Here is a 27,801-nt window from a genome sequence, read left to right as displayed (position 1 = left end):
AGTGGGGGTGGGGGGGCCGGCCCTCGAGTCCACGGAGTCCCCCTCCCGGGCAGGGTCAGGCGGGGGCAGGGTCGCGAAAGACCCCAGCCCCGGGCGCGCTCTCCCCTCCCCCCCGCTGGAGCGAGGCGGATCAAGCGAGGCGGTCACCGCGCGCCCGGCCGTTTGCCCTCGGAGAACTCAAAGAGGGGGAGGAGGAAGCGGGGAAGGAAGGAGGATCCAAAAGGAGAAACGCGAAGCGGGACCCGCGGGAGGAAAAGGAAAAAAATGGACAAGGGGCGACAGGAGGCGGAGGCCGGCGGGCGGGGGCGGTGGCGGCGCGCGCGGCGGGGCGGGGCGAGCGGGGGCGCGCGCCGGCGGCCGCGGCCCGAGGGGCTTGTGGGTAGCGGCTGCGCGCGGCCGGGGACGGGAGCCGTGCGGGCGTGTGTGAGGGGAGCGGGCTTGTGGGACCGAGGCTGCCCCGGCGAGCATGGGGGCGGGCTGGCGGTGGCCGTAGTTGTCCGAGCCCGGGCCTCAGCCTCTCGGAGCGCCAGAGGGCGGGGCGGCCCACCCCGGCGGTGGCCGCGCCGCTTCCCCGCTCCCGCCCTCCAAGTCCTGAGGGAGCTCGCGGCGGACGAGCGGACCCGGCGGCGCGAATCTGACTGAGGGGCGGGGACGCCGTCTGCTCTTCGCGGCTCCCGGCCGGGCCGGGCGGCCCCCTGGGACCACCCCAGGCCCCGGACCGGCGCTGAGAGCCGAAGCCGGAGCTCGAGGCGGGCGGTGGGCCGTGGCGGAGCCCCGCCCGGAGCCGGCGGTTCGGGGGCGGCGCTAGGCCCCGAGGCGCCCGGGCCGGAGCGCGGGGAGCGGGAGTGCGGGGCCGGGCGGCGGCGGCATGAGCCGGCCCCCGGCGACGGGGAAAATGCCCGGCGCCCCCGAGGCCGTGCCGGGGGACGGGGCGGGTGCGAGCCGCCAGAGGAAGCTGGAGGCGCTGATCCGAGACCCTCGCTCGCCCATCAACGTGGAGAGCTTGCTGGTAGGTGGCCGGGGCCCGGGCGCCCTCCCCGCTCTCGTAGCGCCTGCCTCAGATCCCCCTCTGTGCCCACCCACCCGTGGGAGGGAGGTCTCGCCCCACCCCGTCCCGCTTCCGGCAGCGGGGCCCGGCGGGGAGGCCGGAGACTTCTGCGACCAAGTTCCAGCGGTAGAGACCCGCGTTTGGTCCTTCCCCTTCTCCCTCCTGGAGCGGGTGTCATCCCCGGCTGCCTCCGTCTCGGAGCCCTGGGAGGAAACACCCCTCCTCTCCTTCCCGCCTCCTCCCTCGCCTTGGGGAGGTCGGGAGCAGGATTTGCGGTCTTCGATTCACCGGACTAGGCAGTTTGGAAGACTGGCATGCTGCGTGGGGACGTGGGTCGAAGCAGGGAAACCTGATGCTCTCCCTGTTGGGAGTACCCACCGGGGGTAGATGACAAAGGGCCAGAGCCCAAGAATCGCTCTGAATTGTCGAGGAGAACAAATCTCTTCTTTTCATTGCGTCTCTTTCTTAAGGCAGGCTGTGGGATACAAACTAATCCCTTCGTGGAGGCTGCGAGTTGGCTCTTGCTTAAGAAAGGAGTGTTTCACGAATTAGAGAAGTGCACCGGAGGATGCCTTCTTATTTCTTATTTTTGTTAGGATGGATGATTGTATTTCAGTTTAGTGTGCAGTAGGGATGCATTTATGGGAAAAGGGGGTGCGGATGGTTACCCCGGGGAGGAGAAGGAAGTGGAAAAGATGCTCTGGATATTAAATTAACTCGGGAGGGCTAGAATTTGTGTGGGTGGTTCTTGGACCCTTTAGGCATTCTCTACCAGAACTCCTGTGCAGTCCTCGCGGCTGGGAGGAAGCTAGTGACTGTATGCGGAGAAAAACTGGGTCTCCTCCCTTGCCAGTGATTAACTGACTTTTCTTCAGAAGTCATTGGTTTTCCTTTGAGGTTTCTGGAATCATTTGCAGAGTGACTCAGTGGTGTTTGGCCAAAGTGCAGGAACTGACCCAAGAGTGTGTGTCTCTGTACAATGAGCAGAACGTAGTGATGTACTGTGTTCTGCCGGAGGTCTTTGACGATGTCTCTCACCGCTTTTCGCATCCGTGTGGTGTTTGTGTGTTCTCACGGCGTGCTGACACCCTGCTCCCTCTTGAGCAGTCTTCATCTGGGTGTAGGACTGGTTGCATGGAGGGCATAACTTCTAGGCCAAAAACAGAGACTCCGGGCTTCACTCCCAACATTTTCACTTTGGTATTTTGCTAGCAATACTTTGACCCAAGGCCAGAAAGTTCAGTTAAAAATAGTACCGCAAGTATTCATCAGGTTCAGATTCAATCCCAGATAGAATTTTTTTTCGGCACTTTTTTTACTGCACTTTCCTCTCGTGGGTCTTTACTGATGTTAATTACAATTATTCGGGTTATTCTGTGCACGATATCGGAATATCCTAAGCTAATTATTCCTGTAATATGTTCATCCATTCTGTTTTGTTAAAGTATTTTCTAAATTATTAAAATGAAGGCTGTTTTTAAAAGTGAAACATTACACGTTTAGTAAACAGTTTGGTCCCTCCATTGATTGAGTGCTCAAAACAGCCAAGACACTTTACACTTTAGTTAAGGTGATGTATTGTTGGTGTGAGAATTGACATTAGATGTTGCTGACTGGACAGACTCTGCTGTTGCTGTTTTTAGTTGATTAAATATTGTGGTTCCGAGTTGAAGTAGATCTTACCAGACCAAAAATTGTCCCTTACTCTTTTCTTTGGAACAAGGTTGCAGTGCTTCTATTGCAAATTGATGAGCTGAAAAATTTTTTAAAGCTGTGTTACAGTAAGTTAGCTTTAAATTATGTGTATTGGACAAAATAGTAGAATGAGTTTGGCTTTTTTGTGCTAACATTTACCTAAAATTTACCATTTGAACCATTTTTAAGTGTTCAATTCAGTGGCATTCATTACATTCGTGTCATTGTGCAACCATCTCCACTATCCATTTCCAGAAATTTTTGTCTTTCCAAACAAACTCCATGAATTAATCTTTTTAAAAATTAATTAATTAATTAATTTTTATAAAATAAACATATAATGTATTTTTATCCCCGGGGGTACAGGTCTGTGAATCGCCAGGTTTACACACTTCCATGAATTAATCTTTACAAGACTGTTATAAAAACATATTACCTGAAATACTAATGAAATAATGGCTGAGATCACTTTAAAGATTTGATACCTTGAGATTTAGCCTGTGCATCACAGTTGATCATCGTTTTACTGTATATAGCATTTCTTCTGGTTTTACTCTAGAAAATAAATATTTTTTCTTAACCGAGAAAACTTAAGTAATATAGTCAAATAAAAACACAGCCATGAGTATTAGTTACTTCATTTAGCAGCTCAGAAAGTACCACTTAAAATTCTATACCAAGATGACAAAAGTATGAAGATGAAATATACCAGAAATTACTGTAGAATTATTCTTAGAAGGTAAAACTCTCTTTGTAGGAAAAAAATGTTAGGTGAGATTACATGCAAAGTGAGATTACATGCAAAGTGCTTAGCTCAGTGCTTGGTCATAGTAGTACTATTTCGTTTAGCTCATTTCTGTGTGCAGTTAGCATAGTTAATTGCTCTAAGTTTCCTTTGAAAAGGAAAATGGTTTTCTTGGCAACCATTTCTTGCTATATAATTTTGAGTGTGTAGCATTATAATTTGTACTTGCCATCAGAAAAGTGCTAGCAGTCATCAGGCATGGGTAAAGCTGGATTCTAAGACTGTGTCAGTGTTAAAGCCCTAAATTGTTTTTTTTTTCTCTGCAGATGCTCCTTGCTTTACATAGGTCCTTAAATTAATCTGAAGAGAGTATATCCCTTTTGTGGTTACAGATTATGGGCTGCTTGGTATTATTTAAAAATAGGTTTTGTTTTGTTTTTTAAAGATTTATTATTGGAGAGAGAGAGGGAGTTTGGGCAGGGCCGGTGGGGTGGGGTAGGGGCGCAGGGGGAGTCCGGGACAGGGGCAGAGGGAGAGGAGAGAATCCCAGGCAGACTCCATGGAGCACAGCGTCTGACCAGGCTCGATCTCATGACCCTGAGATTTCAACCTGAGCCAAAACCAAGGGTGGGACGCTTAACTGACTCTGCCACCCAGGCTCCCCAAAAATAGAGTTTTGGGAGAGGTTTGTTTCTGTAATACTTTTTCTGAGGGGAGGGACTTCAGTGGTATGCTTTTGCAGGATTTGAAACTTTTTGGTAAACACCCATGTTTTGTTCTCAAGACTCAACTTCTCATACTGCTTTCCCAAATAATATGGTAAAAAGAATTGTGCTTTAATATTATGCCAGAGAGATGTCTTTCTTTCTATCTTTTTTAAGATTTTATTTTTTAATTAATCTCTACACTCAACATGGGGCTTGAACCTACAACCTTGAGATCAAGAGTTGTATGCTTTACTGACTGAATCAGCCAGGTGCCCCTGAAGATCTTTCTAAAGATCTGTGCCTTTGGGTTTTGATGTGTTTTCCTGAAAGAGTAAATGGTTATAATAACCTGGGATTCAGGCTTGAGTAAACTGTTACTTAAGACTGGTGTTGGGCTCCTGGATGGCTCCGTCGTTAAGCGTCTGCCTTCGGCTCGGATCATGATCCTAGGGTCCTGGGATTGAGCCCCTGCTTCTCCCTCTCCTACTCCCCCTGCTTGTGTTCCCTCCCTCACTGTGTCTGTCTCTGTCAAATAAATAAATAAAAACTTAAAGAAAAAGACTAGTGTTGATGGGGAAGGGTGATTAAAATTTTATTTATGAATTTCAGTGACTTGGAATACAAAATGCTTTATTTGATTGATTTCATTATGCCAGTAAACTGTATGAAAATGCTTCTTATCACAGTGCTTAGATTTCAGCTTGGTACTGGTTATCTGCCTAATTAAAATTTTATGTATATTTTTTCTACTGTTTAATAAGGATGAATATTATAAAGATAGAATAAAAATTGAGAAGTTGTTTTATACATGTTTTTCTTTTGCAAAATGAAAGTTGCGTGTTTATAGTATAAATGGGATTACTTTACTTTAAAACTGGTGTTTTGGGGCACCTGGGTGGCTCAGTGGGTTAAAACCTCTGCCTTCGGCTCAGGTCGTGATCCCAGGGTCCTGGGATCGAGCCCTACATCGGGCTCTCTGCCTGCCAGGGAGCCTGCTTCCCCATCTCTCGCTCTCTTCTTGCCTCTCTACCCACTTGTGATCTCCATCTGTCAAATAAATAAATAAAAATCTTTAAAAAAAAAAAACACAAAAACCTTGTGTTTTGATGATCATTAAAGACAATGAATTAGCTAGAGAGGTTTAAAAAAGTGATGTATGGAATTTGCTTTGAACCTCTTTGAAACCTCTTTGAACCTCTTTGAAAGTACAGGTCCACAGTACCTCACCCACAATTTTGCTATATAAAGAATCCTGAAAACCAAGTTTTGGTAAAACTTACCTGATCGTAACATCTGACCTGATCTGATGTTAGAATAATTATAATCACTGTGTCCCTCTTGGTATAATTGGAATAGCTTTCCTTGGAGAAATATTAATGTGTTTGATTTCAGGGTGACAGCAGATTTGCAGGAGGACTTTTAGGAATGTACTGAATATGGTATATGTACTTTATTACCATTCTAAAATCCAGGAAATTCTTTTTTTTTTTTTTAAGATTTTATTTATTAGAATGAGAGAGAGAGCATGAGAGGGGGAAGGTCAGAAGGAGAAGCAGACCCCCTGCTGAGTAGGGAGCCTGATGTGGGACTCCATCCTGGGACTCCGGGATCATGACCTGAGCTGAAGGCATTCGCTCAACCGATTGAGCCACCCAGGCGCCCCAAAATCCAGAAAATTCTGAATTCAGAAACATCTTGCCCCAACGTAAGGCCAGTGTAGACTTATATACATCTCAGACACTGTTGTTATAAAGAAATAGTGAATAATCTTGAAACCAAAATTGTTGTTTTGAGTCATGATCCAGTAGTCCTCTTTTCCCATTTTGAATTCTGAAATATTCTAAATATTAAGAGAATATAGCATGCAAATATGAATTATGAAACATAAAAAAAATTCATGAAATCACTGCCCAGTTTAATGAACAGAAGAACACTAGCCTGTTAAAGTTACCGTGTGTTGCTGCTGCTTGATCAGTCTTCATGCATTCTCTCATGTTACCCTGAAATTTTTTTAAAAGATTTGTTTATTTGAGAGAGAGTGAGTGTGCATGAGCAAGGGAGAGGGAGAGAATCTCAAGCAGACTCCTTGCTGAGCACAGAGCCCAGTGTGGGCCTTGATCTCATGATCCTGAGATCATGATCTAAGCTGAAATCAAGATTCAGACACTGAACTGAGCCTCCCAGGCCCGCCCCCCGAAATTTTTTTTATTATTCCCTTGCTTTATTTTATAAATAGAGTACCACATTTGTATGTATTTCTAAACAGTACTGTTTAGTTCAACTTACTTTTTTAACTTTGAAAAAAGGTTAAAATTTGTATTGCATACTACATTCTTTTGTGACTTGCTTTTTTCAGTTAAAGTTCTAAGATACACCCACATTGTGGTTTCATTTTCACTGCTATCATAAACTGCAGTATATTGTTCCAATCTACTTAATGGATATTTAGATAGTTTTTCTTTTCTGCTGTTTTGGACAGAATTGCTGTGAACATTACAGGAGCCCGTGTGAAGTATCTATAGGCTAAGGTATATATTTAGGAGTGGAATTGTTGTGTTTTAAGATACGCTGTGTTCAACTTAACAAGGTAATGGGTAGAGTTCAAATTTTCCTCCACATTATTTATTTATTTTTTTTAAGATTTATTTATTTGAGAGAGAGAGTGAGAGTGGGAGACCCAGCGAGCGAGTGAACAAGTGCAGGGGGGGTGGGCAGAGGGAGAGAGAGAAAGAATTTCAAGCAGACTCCCCACTGAGCATAGCCCCCCCCCCCCCCCCCCCCGCGGTTCTTGACATCATGACCTGAGCTGAAACCAAGAATTGGATGCTTAACCCACTGAGCCACCCAGGTGCCCCTTTCCCCAACATTTTATTATGGAAAATATGAAAGTACATAGTAAGGTTGAAAGAATTGAGCTGAACATCTGTATACTTACCATCTAATTAACAGTTTGCTATATTTGCTTTATTACATCTATCCCTCCCTTTATCCATCTATTACTATATCTTTTGTTTTTGATTCATTTAAAGTAAGTTGTAGCTGTGGGTATGCTTCTCATTAATTTTTTTTTAAAGATTTATTTTATTTTATTTGAGAGAGGGAGAGAGCACGCATGAGAGGAGAGAGGTCAGAGGGAAAAGCAGACACCCTGCTGAGCAGGGAGCCTGATGTCGGACTCCATCCCTTGACTCCTGGATCATGACCTGAGCTGAAGGCAGTTGCTTAACCAACTGAGCCACCCAGGCGCCCTGTGCTTCTCCTTTAAACACCTCAGCATGCATTTTTTTAAGTAGAGTTCAGTATTTGTTTAGGCTTTTTATTTTATTTTTTTGTTTAGGCTTTTTAAAAATTAAATTTTCATATAATGAAATGCACAAATCTTAAGTGTACTATTGATGAGTTTTGACAAATTATACACTGTGTAATATAAATCCTTATCAATATACAGAACATTATTACCAACCCAGAAGTCTTCCTTACATGTCTTCTCAGTTAATTCCACACCCCATTCTCTTATATTGTGTCACTCTTCTGATTTTTTTTTGTACTAAAGACTACTTTAGCCTCTTCTAGAACGTCTTATTAATAGAATTCTGTATACTGTGTACTCGTTTGCATCTGGCTTATTTAGCTCATCATAGTTTTTGAGATTCATCCATGTTTTTGTGTGTATCAACAGCTTGTTGCTTTCTTTTGACTGAGCAGTATTCCAATATATGTGGAACTGTAGTCTGTTAGCCATCTCTTATTAATGGATACCTGGGCTATTTTGAGTTTTTGGTTATTATATATTATATACTTTGGCTTTTAATAAAGCTTGCTAAGAACAGCCTTGTATTAAGTCTTCATGAGGACATGTTATCATTTTTTTTGGGTGAATACCCAGTAGTGGAATTGCTAGGTCGTAATGTAGAAGTATGTTTAATTTTTAAGAAACTGCCAGATTGGTGCACCTGGCTGGCTCAGTTGGTGGAGCATAGGACTCTTGATCTTGGGGTTGTGAGTTCAGGCCCCATGTTGGGTGTAAAGATAACTTAAAAATAAAATCTTAAGAGAGGGAGAGAGAGAGAGAGAGGCTGCCAGATCTTTTTCCAAAGTGGTCATGTAATTTTACACTCCTACAGCAGTGAATGAGCGTTCCATTTCCTCCCCAACACTGAGTCTTTTAAATTTTAGCCACTCTGCGCGTGGGTAGTGGGTAGCTCATTGTAAATTTAATTTGCATTTCTTTGTTAAATAATGGTAATAACTTTTTCTGGTACTTACTGGCCATTTGTGTATCTTCCTTTGTGAAACATTTGTTCACATTTTTGCCCATTTAAAAAAATTTGGGTTCTTTTTTCCCTTTATTTTTATTATTGTCTCACGCAAGTTCTTTATCCGATATACAGTTCTTTGTCAAAATATATGTTTTGCAAATGTTTTCTTCCAACCTGTGGTGTGTCTTTTTTTAATCAAAAACTTTTTATGGTTGCTGCTTTTTCTGCCCAAGACACTTACTTACCTTTCCCCATGTTAGAAAGAGTCTCATTTGCTTTCTTCTAGATGTTTTATAGTTTAACTTTTATGTTTGGGTCTAGGATAGATGTGAAGCCAGTTTTAGTGTATGCTGTGAGTTAGAGGTCAAGATCCACCCCTCTTCCCCATATTTCCCATATCCGTTTGTCCACACTATCTGCCATTTTTTCCCAGCTTTATGCATAACTGACACATAACGTTATATAAGCTTTAAGGTGTACAGTTGATACATGTATATATTGCCAGTTGCTTACCACAGTAACCATTAGTTAACACATCCTTCACCTCACATAATTACCATGTGGTTTGTTGTTATTGTTTTTAGCGTGAGAATATTTAAGATTTACTCTTTTAGCAACTTTCAAGTATACAATACAGTATTGTTCACGATAGTCACCAGCACCAGTTTTTTAAAAACATTTTTCTTTTCTCATTGAATTGCTTTGGTGCCTTTGTTAAAAATGAATTTTCTAATAGGTGGATATTTTATTTGTCTATCTACCACCTAGTAACTACATTTAATTGTTAGTTATGGTTCTGTTTAACCAAGCTTTGTTCAAAATGTATTGATTTATTTTGTACTTTTATCTTTTTACTTGAAGGAAATGGGCAGGCAACTGTGGTTGAAAACCCTAGATTTTGTTTTTTTGAAGGGAAGAAAGCTGTAAATTATTGTAATTACAAAAACAATATGTTCTTATTATAGAAAACTTATAAATTAAAGGTATAAATGCAAGTTACATATATAATTTCCCCACATAGAGTTAAATTAACATTTTGGTATAAATATCTGTCTGAAAAATTAAAATAGAAAAAAAGTAGAACGACATCGTATATGTGCTTTGTCATTTTCTTTAACAGAAGCTTTTCTGTAGTGACATTTATCAGGCTTCTCACTGTAGAGTGATTTCTAGCTTAGATGTCATGCTTAGGACATTCTCTTTTTTTTTAAGATTTTATTTATTTATTTGACAGACAGAGATCACAAGTAGGCAGAGAGGCAGGCAGAGAGAGGAGGAAGCAGGCTCCCTGCTGAGCAGAGAGCCTGATGTGGGGCTCCATCCCAGGTCTCTGGGATCATGACCTGAGCCGAAGGCAGAGGCTTTAACCCACTGAGCCACCCTGGCACCCCCTTAGGACATTCTCCATCACCAAAATTATAATATCATATACCTGAATTTTCTTTTAGTACTCTAATGATTTTATTTTTAGTGTTATCTTTAATGTTACTTTTATTCTATTTGGAATTTTAATGGAAACTCTGAAGTAGGGGTATTGAAGATTTTGTCAGGAAGTTTGTCATAAATATTAGAGTAACCAGAATAATAATTGGAAGCCTTTGTTTGTATCTCTGTATTGTCTTACAACTTCCTCTTTGGAGAATGGTGTTTGTGGGAGGAAAGAGGGTGATGATTATAGATTGGTCTTCATTTGGGCATCTTGAGTCTTTTTATGGAAATACTATTCTACAACTATACAACCCTTCTGAGGGTGCCTGGGTGGCTCAGTCCAGTTAAGTGTCTGACTGTAGATCTCAGCTCAGGTCTTGATCTCAGGGTCGTGAGTTGGAGCCCTGAGTGGGGGGCCCCATGCTGGGTGTGTAGCCTACTTAAAAATAAAATCCTATTCTGTGCTAACATTCAAATATGTATATAACTGTTAGTGATCAGGGTTACTGTGAAGAGAATGTTGATGACTCAGGGCAACTTATGGCTTTTGAGGGGAAAAAAAGCAATAACATTTTCTATTGGCAGGTTACTCTATTACATAGAGCTTAATATTTAAATTAATATGAAATCATGGTGGTTGGGATCTCTACTAAAACTGTCTCTTCCTTTTCCTTGATTGTAGTTATTCTTTCCTCTCATCTGTACTTTTTTTTTCTTTAAAATACGATTGAATTATGGAGATATGTATGTAAATTCTGCAACTGGCAGTCCCAGATGACCTTCACTCATCTTTTTGGAAAGCATCTGGATCACAATAGTTAGCATATCTTGCTAGCTCTCTTGCATGCTTACGCTCTCGCTCTCATTCTCTTTCTTACTCTCCCTCTCTTTCATTCTCTTACTCTCCCCCCCCCCCCTGTGTATGTTTGTATGTATGACAAAAAGGAAATTTTGAGATTCATTTTTGGTTCATCTTTGATAATACTTTGGGGGAATGCTTCTATAATTCCAAGAATGATTTTATGGCTTGTTGCTTCATTTTGATAAGGTATGAATTGTTCGTTCAGCTATCTAAAGTGCTTTATAAATTTTTTTGTTATAGTTAATTGATTACTCATTATTCAACATCTGATTTCCCTTATCTAAGAGTTTAGACTTTTTAGTTATAAAACAACTGATAGAAATTTTCTTTTTTTTCTCTTTTTCAAAGGTTTATTTTTTTATTTGCGAGAGAGAGATGGAGATAGCATGTGGGGAGGGGCAGAGGGAGAGGGAGAGAACCAGACTCTGCTAAGCCCAAAGCCCAACATGCTCACGACCTTTAGATTGTGACCTGAGCTGAAATGAAGAGTCAACCAACTAAAACACCCAGCCGCCCCAAACTTTTCTTTATTTTTAAGAGGTTATGGACTTGGAACTAATTTCTAACACTTTGTTATTAGGGATTTATATGCCGTGGAAATGAATAGCAGAACCTCCTCCAGTGATACTTTTTAGATGAAAACAAGAGTGGAACAGTGTTGGTAGTATCTTAATGACCAGTATGAGTATGATGAGGAATGCTTAATACACTAAGTATTGTCTTCTTATGTACTTCTTGGTTTTTGAGTTTATTTAATGAACAGAATATAAGCTCTTTTAGGACATGCATCTTTTTTTTTGTCTTCTTTTGTTGTGTCCTGTAAATATTTGTTGAATGAACTAACAAATCTTTTTTGAGTAACAGGAGTGATAACCTGTAGAAATATATAATGCTTAAAGAGATACTAATGTATTCCCCAAATAAACATTTTGATACATGTTCCTGTCACTTATTTATAGAAAGGAAGTTAAGCAAACATCTCTATATGCAAAGAGGATAGGTTTGAGTGATAGAATTAACTGAAGGTCAAGTAGGAAAAGTGAATAATGATTTGGACAATTTCTGGATTGTGATGAAACAAATTTGTTTTGGGAAGAATTTAAGCTAATTTTATTCAGTGCTTTAGGTGAAGTAAAGATATTTTGTGTGGGCTGCACAGCCTTGATGATTTATTGAGTTTCATCTGTTCTCCTGCCCCCTAACTTTTCTTCTGGTTAAATAGTTCCTTCTTATACACCTAGGTGATGCCTGTGTTGAAACAGTGCTTCATAAGGGCAGATGAAATTCTGGTGGGTCTGTTTACAGGGTAAAATTCTTTAAAATGGTGTATTGGCTGTTATTAATAGTATTGATAAGCAAAATTAAAAGAAAGCCAAAGGGCATGAGAAATTTTGATCAGGGATAAAAGTGTTATTATAAGTCACTGCGAATGACTTTTGAAAAATTTTCAGATATTATCAAGCATTCTGATTACTAGGATTTTCACTTAGCTTTAAAATGTTTATTGTTTATAATAATCTATTCTTTCTCTAATAAACCCAAGTACTTAATTTTTCTTGTTCCCTTTGCATTGTATTTAAGACAGCTACACCAAGAAGAGAATTCAGAGTATGGTTTTTCTTCTGTATGTAATGGTGACTATCAGTTAGCAAAGGAGAGCAATACATAGTATCTTGCTTGTAGTAAGCCCTTGACAATTGTTGGTTGAATGATAAATACAGGCTGCAGATGTAGAGCAGTTGAGAAGACAGTGTCACTGTCTCTTACTTGTTCTTAGAATAAGCTCCAAAAAAGAAGTCTGGCAGTTCAGAGTCGTCAGCAGGTGCTGAACATTGGTATCATTGTTTACTAGATTTATTAGTTCTCTTTATTCTTTTTATTTTATTCTATAATTTCCATTCCATAGGATTTACCTATTTGTAAGTATACAATATACTGATTTTTAGTAAATTTATACAGTTGTGCCACCAACATTATCACAACCCATTTTCATTAACCCTCCAAAATTTCCTTGAGCATGTTTGCCTTCAGTCCTTACTCCCAGGGAAGCCAACCACTGATATGTTTTCTGTGTCTGTAAGTTTTTCTTCTTTGGAAATTTCATTCACATGGAATCATACAATATTCAGTCATTTGTTCTGCCTTCCTCCACTTACCATAACATTTTTGAGGTTCACTTGTGTTGAAGCATATGTCGGTATTTTGTCCTTTTTTTTTTTTTTATTGCTGACGAATAATCCATTGTACAGATATAGCATATTTTGTTTGTGAATTCACCATATGTACAGATAAGTGTTTTTACTTCTCTTAGATAGATTTTAAGGAGTAGGATTCCTGGGTCATATTGTATGCTTCTGCTTAACTCTCCCCTCCCCCGCCCCCATTATGCTTAACTTCTAAGAAACTGATAGAGTGTTTTTCAAAATGTCTGTATCATTTTCCATTCCCACCAGCAATGTATGAGGGTTCCAGTTTTTCCACATGTTCAAAGAACATTTGACATTGTGATCTTTGTGATGATAGCCATGGTAGTACCTTTTACTCATGATAAATGATACTGAGTACTGCTTCATGTGCTTATTAATTTTGTTTTTAAAATTTTTGCTAAGGTACCATGAGTATGGTCTAATAAAAGGAGTTTGATTTTGTATACCACAAGCCAATTCCAATGTTTAAAAATAGAATACAGATACATATACATCACAGCCCTTTATAGGTGAAATTATCCTACTGACTAGTGTCTCCACTTGAAAGGCCTAATTACTACTAAGCATTATTATTTTTTTTAAACCTTTTGTGGTACCTTTTGCTTTCAAGTAATGAATGCACCTTGCTGAGCCTGTAGGCCCTGATAATGGCAGTGCAGTCTCTACTAGTTATTTCTAAGCTACAGATCAAATTGAAGTACTTCTGACTTAAATTATGGTCTTTAATTGTTTCTCCATTCTGTTTTGTGCTGCTCTTTCCTTTTTCTTTATTATTATTGTTTTGAGTATCTTGAGTAAGCTTATAAACTGATTTCTCCCATCTTGAGCCAACATTTATCTTTATAAAACTTTTCTGTTCTACATAAGAATGAAAAAGACATTCTTACTATTAATTTTATGACTTTGTTCCTGTGATTGGTAACTACTGGTGTTTTAAACAGTATTGTTACACTTAGCTTTTAGCTCATGCCTTGAGTACCCATCTGAATGTAATATACGGATACTTTTTGTTCATAGGTGGCATGGATATTGATTTGTGGGATTAAATTATGAGCAGAATTTTGAAATTTAAGACCATGTTCTTTCAGTTGTAAAAGTAGCTGCCATACATGTCCATTCTGTATCAGGATATTACCTGATTGTTTTACCTTGTGTTTCAGTATGAGTCCTTTAGAAGTCATACTAAAAAGTATGCTTATTGAAATTGAAGTTTTCTGTTTTGTTTTTAGATTTATTTATTTATTTATTTATTTATCTCTCTATCTATTTGACAGACAGAGCTCACAAGTAGGCAGAGAGGCAGGCAGAGAGAGAGGAAGGGTTGCAGGCTTCCTGCTGAGCAGAGAGCCTGATGCGGCCTTGATCCCAGGACCCTGGATCATGACCTGAGCTAAAGGCAGAGGCTTTAACCCACTGAGCCACCCAGGCGCCCCTGAAATTGAAGTTTTCTGTTTAGTTTTAGTTTATGTTGCATTTTTTGAGTTTTTATGAGATAACCACAAATGGGACATATTTGAGCAGAAAGGAAAATTTGAGAAAATAATTCTTTCAGTACTTAAGATGCTTTAATTTATAAAGGATGAATTTAAAAATTTTGCTTGTATTGATATTTATTCTTCTAAAAGGAAAGTGCGCTGGAGGTGCCTCAGTGGCTCATTTGGTTATGCATCTGACTCTTGATTTTGGCTCAGGTCATGATCTCAGTGTTGTGAGATTGAGCTCTGTGTGGGGTTCCATGCTGCTTACAATTCTCTCTCTCCCTCACATTCTGCCCCTCCCCACTCTCCTTTTAACAAAAAAATAAAAGGAAAGTGTAATAGCCCAACTGCCATGAAGTTTGAGGTCTGTCTGATCTAGTGAAACGTGTTTTTGTATATTGAAACCCTTGCAAAAATATTTCAAGTATTAACTGTGTAAACATCAGTATGATTTTGAAAAATGTTTCACCTTTTTGGGGTAACTTACAGAGTTATAGTTTGTGGTACTTGGGATTTTTATATATTTAAATACATATGGCCATATTTTATTGTATTACATAGTGAATAAAGTTCAAGTTGAAGTTGGATGGTTAAAAATGATGTGTTGTGTTTGACCAGTGTGCCTGTGTTGAAAGAATCAAGATTAAACATTTTTTTCTTTATGAATCACTGGATTTCTCTAAGGGCCGCTAACAGGTCATACAAACAGCATCTTTTGGAATTAGTAAAGACTAGAGGCAAATATATCCAAATTAATATTTTCTTTCAGAGAGGTTAGATACCGAGTCAGAATTGGGGAAAGAGTTAATGCAAAATTTAAATCATATTGTAAAATTTAACCATATAGTAGCTATTCCAAATTCAGCAAAATTTCTCTGGAATAAACAGAATATTTGGAGTTGCCTTTATATATCTAAAGCATGACCTTTGAATTTTTGTATTGGCTTCTCAATGATTGTATTTCTCAAAATATCACTGAAATTAATGTGCAAATGAAACAATGATGAGCTTCTCTTTGAACTTTAGATGCATGGCATGATCTTAGTTGTGTTCAGCATGGAAGTTTTTTTGTCTTATATTCTTTCAAAAAAGGCCATCTTAAGAAAGCTTTAATAAATGAATTGACAAAAATTTTCCTACTGGATTAAAATAAAAAGGAAATGTCTAGATAAATCGGGAAATTTAAAAACTTAATAGCAATATAGTTTATGTCCTGGCCCTTACAGGTAATTTTATTATATTATGTTATTTTATTTGTTTAGTTATTTATTTATAAGACTGATTTATTTGAGAGAGAATGAGAGTTGGGGCAGAGGGAGAGAAACTCAGGCAGACTCTATGCTGAGCAGTGATCCTGACTCGGGTCTTAATCCCAGTACTCTTGAGATCATGATCTGAGCCAAAATCAAGATTTGCGACTTAACTGACTGAGCCACCCAGGTTTCCCTTACAGGTAATTTTAAGTTACAAATTTTCTAATCTGTATCTGCTAAATCCAGCTAAGACAGTGGTTTAAAAATCTTATATATATATATAGCACTCAACTAGAGATCTTTAGAAATACTGATGCCTAGTTTCCTACCAATGAATAGGTATGTGATGTGGCCTGGAAATAGGAGTTTTAAAAGTTCCACAGATGGTTCTCAAGTGCAGGAAATTGTGGGAGCTACTGAGCTGAGAGGTGCAATATTGTAGTTTAAAGATTGGCAGAGAGGGCATTGGATTGAAATGTACCTGAGGAAAGGAGAATATTTATGTATTTATTTTTCTTTCTTTATTTTTTGTGACTCACCAAGGCTTGGATGAAGTCAGAAAGTCAGAATTATCTGTTGGAAGCCAGAATCACACCCAGGGTATTTGGTAGAAATGATGTCAGATCCTCTGATTTAGATGTCTGTGGTGGGGGGGGGGTAGTAATTTGCTTTTGATCAAGCATCTCAGGTGATTCTGACGCAGGTTAATCTACAGTTCCGAGGTTGAGAAATTTGTAGGTGCTGCTTCTTGTGCTGACTGACAAAACCAAAACCAAATAGTCTCGATCCCCTTGGCACACAAAATTGTATATGTGGGAAAGGCTGGAGAATGGAGAAGTGCCAGATTTTCTGAAATCTGAAATACCAAAGGTCATCGCATTTTCTGTCTTTTTTTAGAGCTCCATAGGAATTAGACCAAGGTTTTTCTTTTTCTTATTTTAGAAGGAAATTTAATTTGCTTTGTTGAGCTTTTCTGAAGGAAGAATCAGACAAGATAGTCCAAATAGAAGTGAAAAACAATTTTTATTGTGATAAAATATACACAGTTTAAAATTATGATATAGAAATACTGCTTCTTATCCTTTCATGAGAAATATTATCTATAGACACTTATTGACCTGGAAAATATATAATTTTGATGTTTCACATTTAATAAATGGTGACAGAGAAATAGTGACAGCCTGTTTAATCACTGACAGTTGATTTAATTCAGAAAGAAAAATTTCACTAGAAATGTATGGTCCTTCAGAACATAGCAGCTAAAGCAGCACAGTGTATGTATATCTATGAATGTGCCTATGTTTAAAAAATAACAAAATCACATAAAATTATTTTTTGCTCTCTTTAAAAACAAGCAAAAAAATACAATGTAGAATATTCAAAATCTTTATGTTAAACTGTCTTGAAATTTTATTTTCAGAGCAGCCTTCAAGTTATTGGTTATGTAATAGTCATCTTATTAATATGTTACTGTTTAGATTTTTTCAAATGCACATTCTTTGCAGTTATGTCTCTTCACATCATTGGAAATTAGAGAAGACCAGACAGGGGTGCCTGGGTGGCTCAGTCGTTAAGCGTCTGTCTTTGGCTCAGGTCATGATCCCAGGGTCCTGGGATCGAGCCCTGCGTCAGGCTCCCTGCTCGGCAGGAAGCCTGCTTCTCCCTCTCCCACTTGCCCTGCTTGTGTTCTCTCTCTCACTGTGTCTCTCTCTGTTAAATGAATAAATAAAATCTTAAAAAAAAAAAAAAGGGAAGACCAGACAGTTTTTACATAGTGCATAAATTGTCCCTATTTTTTGTTTTTTCAAATATTTATATATTAGACTTCCTCTTGTGTGGCCATTTTAATTTTGGTGGTTAAGGGGGTATGTAAGTATTTTAGAAATTTGAAAACATTTTTATTTATTGATTCTTATGATAATAGTTACGCTATTAGAGGAAAAGCAGTTGTGAGTTTTCTTTTTTTTTTTAGTATTTAGCAACTCACTTTTTGTAGATTTTATCTTGTAGTTAATAAAATTGGACACACTGTGGCCAAGGCAATATTAATGAGACTATAGAGTGACACACAGTATTTTTAAAGCCCTAAAGATTGGCCACAGTTTATCACTTAAAGTGTATCCATTCTTCCCAAGTTATTGCTGAATAGATAAGTAAAATGTGAAACATCCAAAACTGAGTGGTTCTTCTTAGACTGACTAATATATTTCTGCAGTTATCTTTAGAAGGTTGTTACATCTGATTTATTAACATTTCATTGGAAGTGTTTTTTCAGTTTAGAAATATTTTACAATCTGGTCATTAGAAAGTGTATTCCATAATACCTCAGCATTGCACAGGATTTTCCACCATTTCTAAATACTTAACAAAATGCAGGTTAACTTGAGACTTCTTGATTTGTTATGTAACGTCCGTGCTAACGCAGCTCTGAGGCATTATTTCTGACTATAGCTATGGATTATATAATTCATGATTGCAATTTAACATGAGAGTAGGAATATGTTTTGTTTTGTTAATGTTGTTATATTCTGGCTAAGCAAGAATTTAGTCATAAAAGCAAGATGTTACAATGTAAGAGAATGCAAAAATTCACCTAAAGGATTTTGCTGGTTGTTCTGAGAGATAATTTTCCTAAAAAAAAAAAAATTGTAAAATCATATATTTTTGTGAAAAGGGGGAAGCTATAAAATTAAAAATTTTGGAGGCATTGCTGAAGACAGATTTGTTTCCCATATTTTAAGACATTCCCAGGACAAGAGATCAACGGATGATACAAATAAAACTAAATTTAGAACTAATAAAATGAAACTCTAGTAAAAATTGGCTTATGCAGTTTACTTCAGAGGGAAGTCATAAAGTAAAACACTGAATACGAGTTAATTTCTCAGTTTTGGGGGGAGAGCTAGTAAGAGGGGATTTTTATGTATGGAAGTTCATCTCTTAAAATATGGAGAATGTAAGTCTCTAGCATAATATTTTATTGTGCAGCTTTTTATCCTCTTGTAAACAGAATTGTTCAGTTTGTTTCAAGTTACAACAAATCTGTGAAATGGAAGTGTAAGAATCTGGAAAGTAGCATGCTTATTTCAGATCATTTTCCATAAGTAAAATTCCATTAAAATAAGTTCATAAAATGGATTCTGTTGAACCTTTACTAATATATGAACAAACAAGTGAATTTCCTTAAGAATTTTTTTAAACAGAGACACACACACGCACGCGCGCGCACTTGTGTTGGGAAGAGGGGCAGAGGGAGAGAGAGATTCCCAAGCATACCTTTCTCTGAGTGCAGAGCTGTACCATGGGGCTCAGTTTCCTGAGCTGGAGATCACTCTCTTGACCTGGATGGAGGTCAGGACCTGAGCTGAAACCAAGAATTGCATGCTTAACCGACGGAGCCACCCAGGCACCCCATGACTTGATAATTTTTAAGTGTATTTTTAAGAGAACCGGTGTAATGGCAAGAACACGGGATTTGGTGTCAGAAGAACTAAGACTGTTATTGATTAGTTAGATTTTTATTAATTATCTTTAATTAATTATCTTCTTGACTTTGATAATTTATAAGACCTATATCTGTCTACCTCAAGGAGATGCGAAGATTAAATCCAGTGGATGCTAACCCTGTGTATTAGTGTTCTGTAAACTGTACAGAACTTAAGCTTGTTTACAGAGAATTGAAGAACTATCTGTAAAATTGCCTAAATTATGTATGTCTGTAAGTGTCTTCAAAAGGATTTGTGCATACAGAATCCGTCTCCTGGTGTTAACCTGTTTTTCCTAAAAATGGTAGCACATGATTTGGCAAATAATAGGTTTTCTAAAGTACTAAACAATTGAATAAAAAATTAGTTAGCATATTTATTTTTTTCAATTCACTGAGGATAGTTTCATTCAATGAATATTTGTTTTTATTCATTTTTGAGTTTATAGTCCAGGTATCGATTTTTCCCAGCTAAGGTATATTATTTTGTTTTATTTATATTTTTAAGGTATATTCTTTTAGGGTTGGTAGGATGCTGAACTGTGAAAACAAGAGTCTGATGTTCTTATGTGATGTTAAATTTCAGAAATCCTGATACAAATATTAGGAAAAGTCATGACATAATTTTTAAGCCTTTGCGTTATTCACTTGCAAAAATTTTAATCACGCTTTATGTAAACTTTAAAGGAGCGTTTGGGTTTTACCAGCAGTTTTTATCTGTGGCTTAAATTTAGCAAATTTTGGCTTACTTTTTAGTAACAAAAGTGAGCGGAGGCACAATTTCAAAAGAATGGTTTAGAAGATAAACAGCAGGTATTATGCTGTATGACCTCTGGTACAGATTCTGGTCTTTAGGGATACCAGGACAATTATAATTTAATCATGTAGAAAAATTTAAAAGTAGCATAATAGTATATGTTGTGATCATTCTGTGTTGATGGCTACTGTGATCAGTAACTAGTTAATTTCCTTGGATCATATAATTTCCAAATTTCCCAATTTAGGGCTTTAGGATCTGGCTAACAGAATAGGCTAACTTAAGTCTATTGTCAACTCTTTAACAACCTCATGGAGTAAGAATTTGTATTTTATAGACCAGAAACATCTGAATTAGTATCCAGGCATAATTAAAATGAATATGGGGAGAAGTTTGTATGGGAATAGCCACTGTTAGGGTTGATACATTATATACTTTCCCTGTTGTCGCATTTATGAATTAAGAAATGAATTTTATCTACTTCTCTTTTCTCTCTCTCTCTCTCTCTCTCTTTTGTTTTAATCTCAGTGGTTTTTCTTAGAATAGAGAGAGACTTCAGCATAGACTGTTTTCTGTCTTGTGGCTGGTCTCTTGTGCTCAGGTGCCTATCCCTCTCTCCTCCACTAGAAGTAAAGGGAAGGGGTTTTTGAAGGGCCTCAGGATCAGGTGACAATAGCAGGGGAAAGTCTTCTTTTAATTTTTTTTAAGTCATTTCTACACCCAGCATGGGGCTCAGTCTCACAACCCTGAGATCAAGAGTCAGACGCTTCCTTGATTGAGCCAGCCAAGATCACTAGCAGGAAAAAGCCTTGATGGGATATATGGCGCAGATAATGGGCATCGGGGAAGTAGATTTAAATTCCGAGATGTGAAAAGGAAGAGAGTGAGCAGGACCAGGGATAGAGGCAATCATCCTTCCACCAATAACAGAATAAATAAACCATCCTCTTTTATTTATATTCTGTCTCTGTCTCTAATGGGAATGCTAGCTCTTGTTCTCCGCTTTGTCAACTTGAAAAACCAAACAAAACAAATTTCATTTTTTTCTTTTAAAGATTTTTTAAATTTATTTGACAGAGAGAGACATAGCGTGAGAGGGAACATAAGGGGAAGGAGTGGGAGAGAGAGAAGCAGGCTTCCCTCTGGTCAAAGAGCCCCATGCGGGGCTGGATCCCAGGACTGTGGGATCATGACCTGGGCTGAAAGCAGATGCTTAATGACTGAGCGCTCCAACAAACTTCATTTTGAAAATTAAAAAAGTAATACATGCCTATTTAAAAAATTAAAAATTACAGAAGTGAATATAAAATATAAGTTCTCTCTTAGCCCTTTCTCCTTGATCTCAGTCTTCTGAAACAGCCACTTTACGACACATCAGTGTATCACTTTCCTTGTATGCATTAACAGTGTATACATATAACGGTGGTGTATCATTTTCCTTTTTTCCTTGCATATAAAAAGTAGGAATACTTATTGGGCTTTTTTTTAATAACCAAAATGCATCTATATCATATCTATTGTTTTGTATTTGCTTTTTTAATTTATTTGGAGGCCATCCAGTCGGAATTTATAACTCATCTAGTTCTTTTAGGGAGTATTGCATTTTCTGGATTTGCCATAATTATTTCACTGTTTCAGTATTGATAGACATTTTCTGTTGCTTTCTTCTATTATAAACATTTCTTCTATTATGAACATCACTAATTTTATGCATATATGTGAATATTTCTGTAGATTTCTGGAAATGGGATTGTTAAAGCATGTACACATTTAAAATTCCAAAATAATCCCAACTGTGATGAGAATACACATACTCCCTTACCTTTGCTGGGTAGATATTATCATCAGCCTTTTACCTTAGTTGCCAATCTCATAGGTGAAAAAAAGCCAGTATCTCCTTTTGTTTTTTTATGTGCATTTCAGTATTTGATTACTAATAAGATTGAACACTTATTGTTAGTCATAGTTTTAATTCTTTTTAAAGATCCACATCAAATTTATTTGCTCTGTGAAGTCTTCTGTAATTCTTCCTTATCCCTTTCCCTAACTCCGGGCAGTGACTCTTCTCTGCCTTCTCTGCTCTTACAGTACTTCTGTTGTAAGTGATTAGAATCATTGCGTATTATGATTATTTACTTATTATATATCAGACCATGAACTCCCCTACAGTTGTGACCATGTAGTAGTCATTATTTTTCTAACTTTTATATCATGGCTTATTGGAAATTTTGGAATTAAACCTAGTTTTTAGGGTAACGGGGCATAAATGCATTAAAGATGATTTCTTTTTTTTTCATTAGTTTTATTGAGATATAATTGATGTACAGCACTATATAAGTTTAAGATATACAACATAATGGCTGGACTTAAGTATATTGCAAAATAATTACCACAATAAGTTTAGTTAACATTCATCACCTCATATAGTTACATAGTAGTCATCTTCATGTCTCTGCCCAGTGACTCGCACAGAGTCTATAGCATTTAGTGTGTGTTTGTGAAGTTTTATCAAATGGCTAGTCTGATTCCCAACTGGGAGTCTATATGTAAGGTTTGCTGCTTTCTTTTTTGGAGTAGGGGAGGGTTGGTTCTTAAGGATAATGGTTCTAATATACCCCTTTATTTTACAAATGAAGAGTTAAGTCTAAAAGAGGAATGTCTTATTTGGTTAATGAGATATTTTTATTCTTTATCATACCCTACTAGGTGTTGTGAAACAGTGCAGCTCCAAATAGGGTTATTTATAGTCAAAGATGAATACTGATTTCTACTATCTAAGATAGATGGCGAGCTTTTCTCAGTTCTTACAGACTAAGCCTAGCAAATGGGGCTTTTGCCTGATAGTCTTAGCATGTAGCCTGAAACCCATATAAATTATCCAAACTTCATTTGGCTCTTTCCAAAGCATTAGGACTCTTATGACACACTAGAGATAGACTTTTCTAATTGCAGGCACTGGCTAACCTCTGAGAGACATGGTGTCTTTTCTTTTAGAGAACTCTTGAAACCTGTCCTCTCAGCCGTCTTTCCATGCAGTGATCCCACCAGATCTAGTCACATGCTATTGCCTTTTCCTGCCCAAGATACAAGTCATTATACATATCTCTTCTCACGCTCGTTCCCTCACCTGTTCTTCCTCTTTTTCAGACATTTCTTACCCTTGTTCTAGGGTTAAACACGATCACTTGCATCTTCAAATTCTTTACTGAACGTTACTTTTATCTTTAAGTAACACCACCTATCTTCCTCCTTGGGAAAGCCCTCTCTAGTGGAACTTGTACCTTCCTTTATTCTCTACAGGTCCCAGTTGTAAGAAAATAGAAGAGGTGGTTTCCTTCTTACTTTGCACTACAGTGCCTATAAAACCTTCCTGTTAAAATTGCTGTTGCTGAGTCTCTCACATCTCTGCTTGCTCATTGAAGACATAGCCTTCTGACCCACAGACTTCCTTTCCATGCAGGGTTGTGCGATCGTTCTAGGTGAATTCAGTGTTTATATGAACAGAGTAGCCAGGACCCTGGCTTCACAGTTTCCTCGTCTCTAGTGTAGATTCCCTTAACTCAATTACTTACTCCCAAGAAACTACTTTGGACCTTACCATTACCTGAAATCAGCTTTACCTTTGAGACCATTTATTCAAATATCTTGTTCGTGAGCTCTTATCTTTTTATTAAACCTATTCATTGATGCTTTTGAGATCAGCAGTTCCTTGACACTTCTCTCCACCAAATGCTTCCTTTATAAGCAGGCAAGAGTCCTCGTCCATCACTTTAGACCTCTTGCCAGAATTCTCAATTTCCTTGCCTTGTTGAATTTCTGTCCTATGCATTTGCACCTAGATTTTGGATCAGTGTGTCTCTGGCCTATACAAAAGGTGTACCTTGAGCACTGATAGAGAAAAAAATTACTAATTATTACTGGTACAGTGAATTCATGGTCTCTCTTTCCTTAAGAGCTTTCAGCATGGCAGAGCAATTCTGTCATTCTCCATAGGGTCCATTTTAAACATTCTTTTCTTTCTATGAGCAAAGTATGCTCCACAGATGTTCTTCTCACTTCATGAGAAAATAGAAGCCATCAAAAGGAGATCCCTTAATTTCCTGTTATTTGACTCACCAGTTTATCTCTTCTGTACCATTTGTTCTTACTTTTCCTTCTGTTTTCAGTGGATGAGGTGTCCGTTGTTCTCGCTCAGGCTGATTCTCCAACTGTGCTTTGGATCTCATTTTCTCCTTCTGTTGGTTAATTCTGTTTGTCTTTCATCTTTTTCTTAATTTCGATTCTTTTTCATTTGGCTAAACTTCTTCAAATGTCTCAACTAAAACAAAAAACTAAATGACTCCTAGAAAGAAATCTCAATTCTTTTTTTTTTTTTTTAAGATTTCATTTATTTGACAAAAAGATCACAAGTAAGCAGGGAGGCAGGCAGAGAGTGAGGGGGAAGCAGGCTCCCCGCTGAGCAGAGAGCCCCATGTGGGGCTCATCCCAGGACCCTGAGATCATGACCTGAGCCAAAGGCAGAGACTTTAACCCACTGAGTCACTCAGGCGCCCAAGAAATGTCAGTTCTTTCTACCTTTTGCCCCTCCCCTCCCCAGCAAAACAAACCGCTGTTCATTCCTCAGTGCACTGTAATCTCCCTGCCATCCTTTCCCATCGCCGACACTGCTCAGTTGATTTCCTTGCTGCTAAAACTATCATTTTATTGAATGTTCAGAAGTACTTGACACTTCTCAAATTGCTCTCTTGGCTTCTCTGACAGTACTCAGAGCATCTCCAGCTGTTTATCTCAGGTTCCTTTGTTTTCTCTTCCTCTGCTAAATGGGATTCTTGCTTACTTCCTATTTTTTTTATTCATTCTTTGCCACCTTCTTAAGCTTGTGTCTATTTCTAGGACTTCATCATCTGTATGTTGATAATTTTAATTTTTCTACCTGAAAGCTTCCCTCTGAGCTTTAGGCTCATACATCAGCTAGCTGCCTAGGAGTCATCTCCACGGAGATATACCACGGATACTTCAGAATCAGTGTATCTCCAGCAAAATTATTTTTCCTCCCTTTGCTTTCACAGCTCCTTCATTTCCTATGATTAGTGATCTCGCGATCCATCTGGCTTGAATCGAGCCAGAAATCTGGCTCTTTGGGTATCTGTCATTTTTGACTTCACATTCAGTATCACTAGATTCTGTCAGTGTTAACCTCCAAAATGCGATTCATTTCTCTCCCACCTGACTGCTGCTTTCCCACTTTGGGTGACCATCACATTTTTCTGTGGTTGTTGCAGTATGCTCTTCCCCGTTCTTTCCTAGCCTCCTATCTGTTTTCTACTCTCCAACCAAACTACTTATTATAAGATGCAGATCTAATCCTATTATTCCCCAACTTAAAGTACTTAAATAACTGATTTCCCATTCATTCAGGGAAAATTTCAAAATAATAATAATTTCTTACAAGATTGTTAATGACCTGACTTCTGACTTTTCCAACCCTATCTCTTGTAACTTCGCTTCTTCCTCCCAAATTCTACCCATATTAAATAACTTCATTTGAAGCTGCTTTCTTTTCATTTCCAGGCTTTTTTTTTTTTTTTTTTTTGACATGTAGGTTTCTCTGCCTGGATGAAAATACTAACTCCCCAAATATTACTAATATGCAGTATATGGAAATACTTTTGCCTCATTGTACTCAGTTTGGTTTGAACTCAGGACTTTTGATGGAGAAGACAAATATGTATTTACAATGACATTTTTTAGAAACTGACCTAGTTACATATTTAATTATGATGGATGGATGGTTTATAGAACTCAAAAGAGGATTTCCTTAGAGGAGTGTTCCAAGGAGGGGTTGCCACTGTGAACTCATGCTTCCTGTGAGATTTCTGTGGTGAGAAGTGTGTATAAAATATGGTTAATGGAAAATGGTGATATAAATGCTGTATAAAAACTTCCTTTAAACTGTAGAAGATATTTTAAACTCCTTTAAATTCTTAATGATAGGCACTTGAAGCTTAGTATATTGAATAGTATCTTTTTATGATATCTCATTAAAGTTATTATCAACAGCAATAATAGTAATATCATTAGCAAGACATAGTTCTTGTGCTTGCTTCCGCAGCACATATACTAAAATTGGGACGGTACAAAGATGATTTAGCATGGCCCCTGCTCAAGGATTACATGCAAATTCGTGAAGCACTCCATATTTGTTTATGTATATTATACACCTGAAACTAATAGAACACTGTATCTTAATTGTACTGGAATTAAAAAAAAAAAAAAGGGGCGCCTGGGTGGCTCAGTGGGTTAAGCCTCTGCCTTCGGCTCAGGTCATGATCTCAGGGTTCTGGGATCAAGTCCCACATCGGGCTCTCTGCTCTGCAGGGAGCCTGCTTCCTCCTCTCTCTCTGCCTGCCTCTCTGCCTACTTGTGATCTCTGTCTGTCAAATAAATAAATAAAATCTTAAAAAAAAAAAAAAGACATGTAGTAGTTCTCACTGTGTGCCATGCACTGTTCCGAAGTGCTTTATTAATTTGTTAGATTTCTGTTTAATTTTTCTGGTCACATCAAAATGACATGTTCTTTAAAAATACTCTCTTTAGAAATACTTAGTTTCAGACATTTAAAAAATATTATGATCCCCTTCTGAGTTAGTTGCCCATTTTTTGCAGACATAATGAAAAAATGTGTTACTTGTGTTGAGATCATATTAAAGTAAAAATGTCCAAGTAGCCTGTATTTATCAGTATAATCCAACAAATTCTTTCAGTAAAGGTTTTATTTATTCTGTAGTGAAAAGATTTAGTATCAGCATTTTTCTGTGTTGTCTCATATGATAGATTACCCAGCATGAAGCCCAATGTGGGCTTGAACTCAAGATCTTGAGATCAAGACCTGAGCTGGGTCAAGAGTGAGATGCTTGACCCACTGAGCTACCCAGGTACCCCCTTTTCTCATTATTATGATTATTTCTTAAAGCAAAAACTTGAAGCTCTGTGTAAGAAATTGGTAACCATTATTTTTGGACAAGCTGAATAGATATTTTAGAAAAGTGATTAATACAAAACGTTCTAAACATTGAAAGGATTTCAGATTTTAGAGTATCTTTTAAATCTGATTTTTCAACTTATTCTCCCCAGAATCTTCTTAGGTTCAGGTTTAGCTTCTCTAAAAATGAGCTTCTCTAAAAATGTAGGGTTTTACTCTTTCTTTTTCTTTTCTCTCTCTCTCTCTTTTTTTTTTTTTAAAGATTTTATTTATTTATTTGACAGAGAGCACAAGTAGACAGAGTGGCAGGCAGAGGGAGAGGGAGAAGCAGGCTCTCCGCTGAGCAGGGAGTCCGATGCAGGACTCGATCCCAGGACTCTGGGATCATGACCTGAGCTGAAGGCAGCCGCTTAACCGACTGAGCCACCCAGGCACCCCTTAATCTTTCTTAATTATTTTTTTGTCTCCAAGTGGAGAGATTAATTAACTATATGATCTACCCCTACTGGAGGTCTGCAGTGTGATAGATAATTCAAGAGCAGTACATTATCTAATGATCACTTTTTATTTGTAAGTCTTTCAAGGGCTTGTGTGGAACATTTGAATATGAATATGTGTGAAATTCTGCAAATTAATAAGCTTATGATGATGAATCTGCAGTCTCAATCCATGTGTCTATTTCCCTTCTTGGCATGACCTCCCCCCCCCCCCACTGCTGGTGATGGGGCAGCATTTTCTCCCAAATTATTGAAAAGGATTACTATAAGGAGAGCTGCTGTTATTCTTCCTCTCAGACTTGTTTGCTGTCAGACTGCAGGGCAGCTCAGTGGTGCATTTAAATTGTGGTGTCTTCGGGGCGTCTGGGTGGCTCAGTTGGTTAAGCGTCTGCCTTCAGC

At 38.2% G+C, this 27,801-nt stretch overlaps 1 protein-coding gene and 1 non-coding gene across 7 annotated transcripts in view; both read left to right on the top strand.

Moving 5' to 3' along the window:
- Positions 1-392: 392 nt before the first annotated feature.
- Positions 393-27,801, top strand: part of ROCK2 (Rho associated coiled-coil containing protein kinase 2) — a 140,247-nt gene continuing 112,838 nt past the window's right edge. For 4 of the 6 annotated variants that reach the window (XM_032866855.1, XM_032866854.1, XM_032866853.1 and 1 more), the window contains exon 1: positions 869-1,009. In XM_032866855.1, the coding sequence (XP_032722746.1) occupies positions 869-1,009 (141 nt within the window). Of the gene's footprint in view, positions 1,010-27,801 lie in introns of all 6 variants that reach the window. The other 2 variants (XM_032866852.1, XM_032866851.1) reach the window with 1 other exon arrangement.
- Positions 26,020-26,127, top strand: LOC116873299. The gene has a single exon (XR_004383774.1). It is a non-coding gene; the product is annotated as a U6 spliceosomal RNA (small nuclear RNA).

This window comes from Lontra canadensis, unplaced genomic scaffold (genome assembly GCF_010015895.1).
Source record: "Lontra canadensis isolate GAN:19392208 unplaced genomic scaffold, GSC_riverotter_1.0 scaffold32, whole genome shotgun sequence".
NCBI classification, from domain to species: Eukaryota; Metazoa; Chordata; class Mammalia; order Carnivora; family Mustelidae; genus Lontra; species Lontra canadensis.
This window is presented reverse-complemented; position numbering and strand designations above follow the sequence as displayed.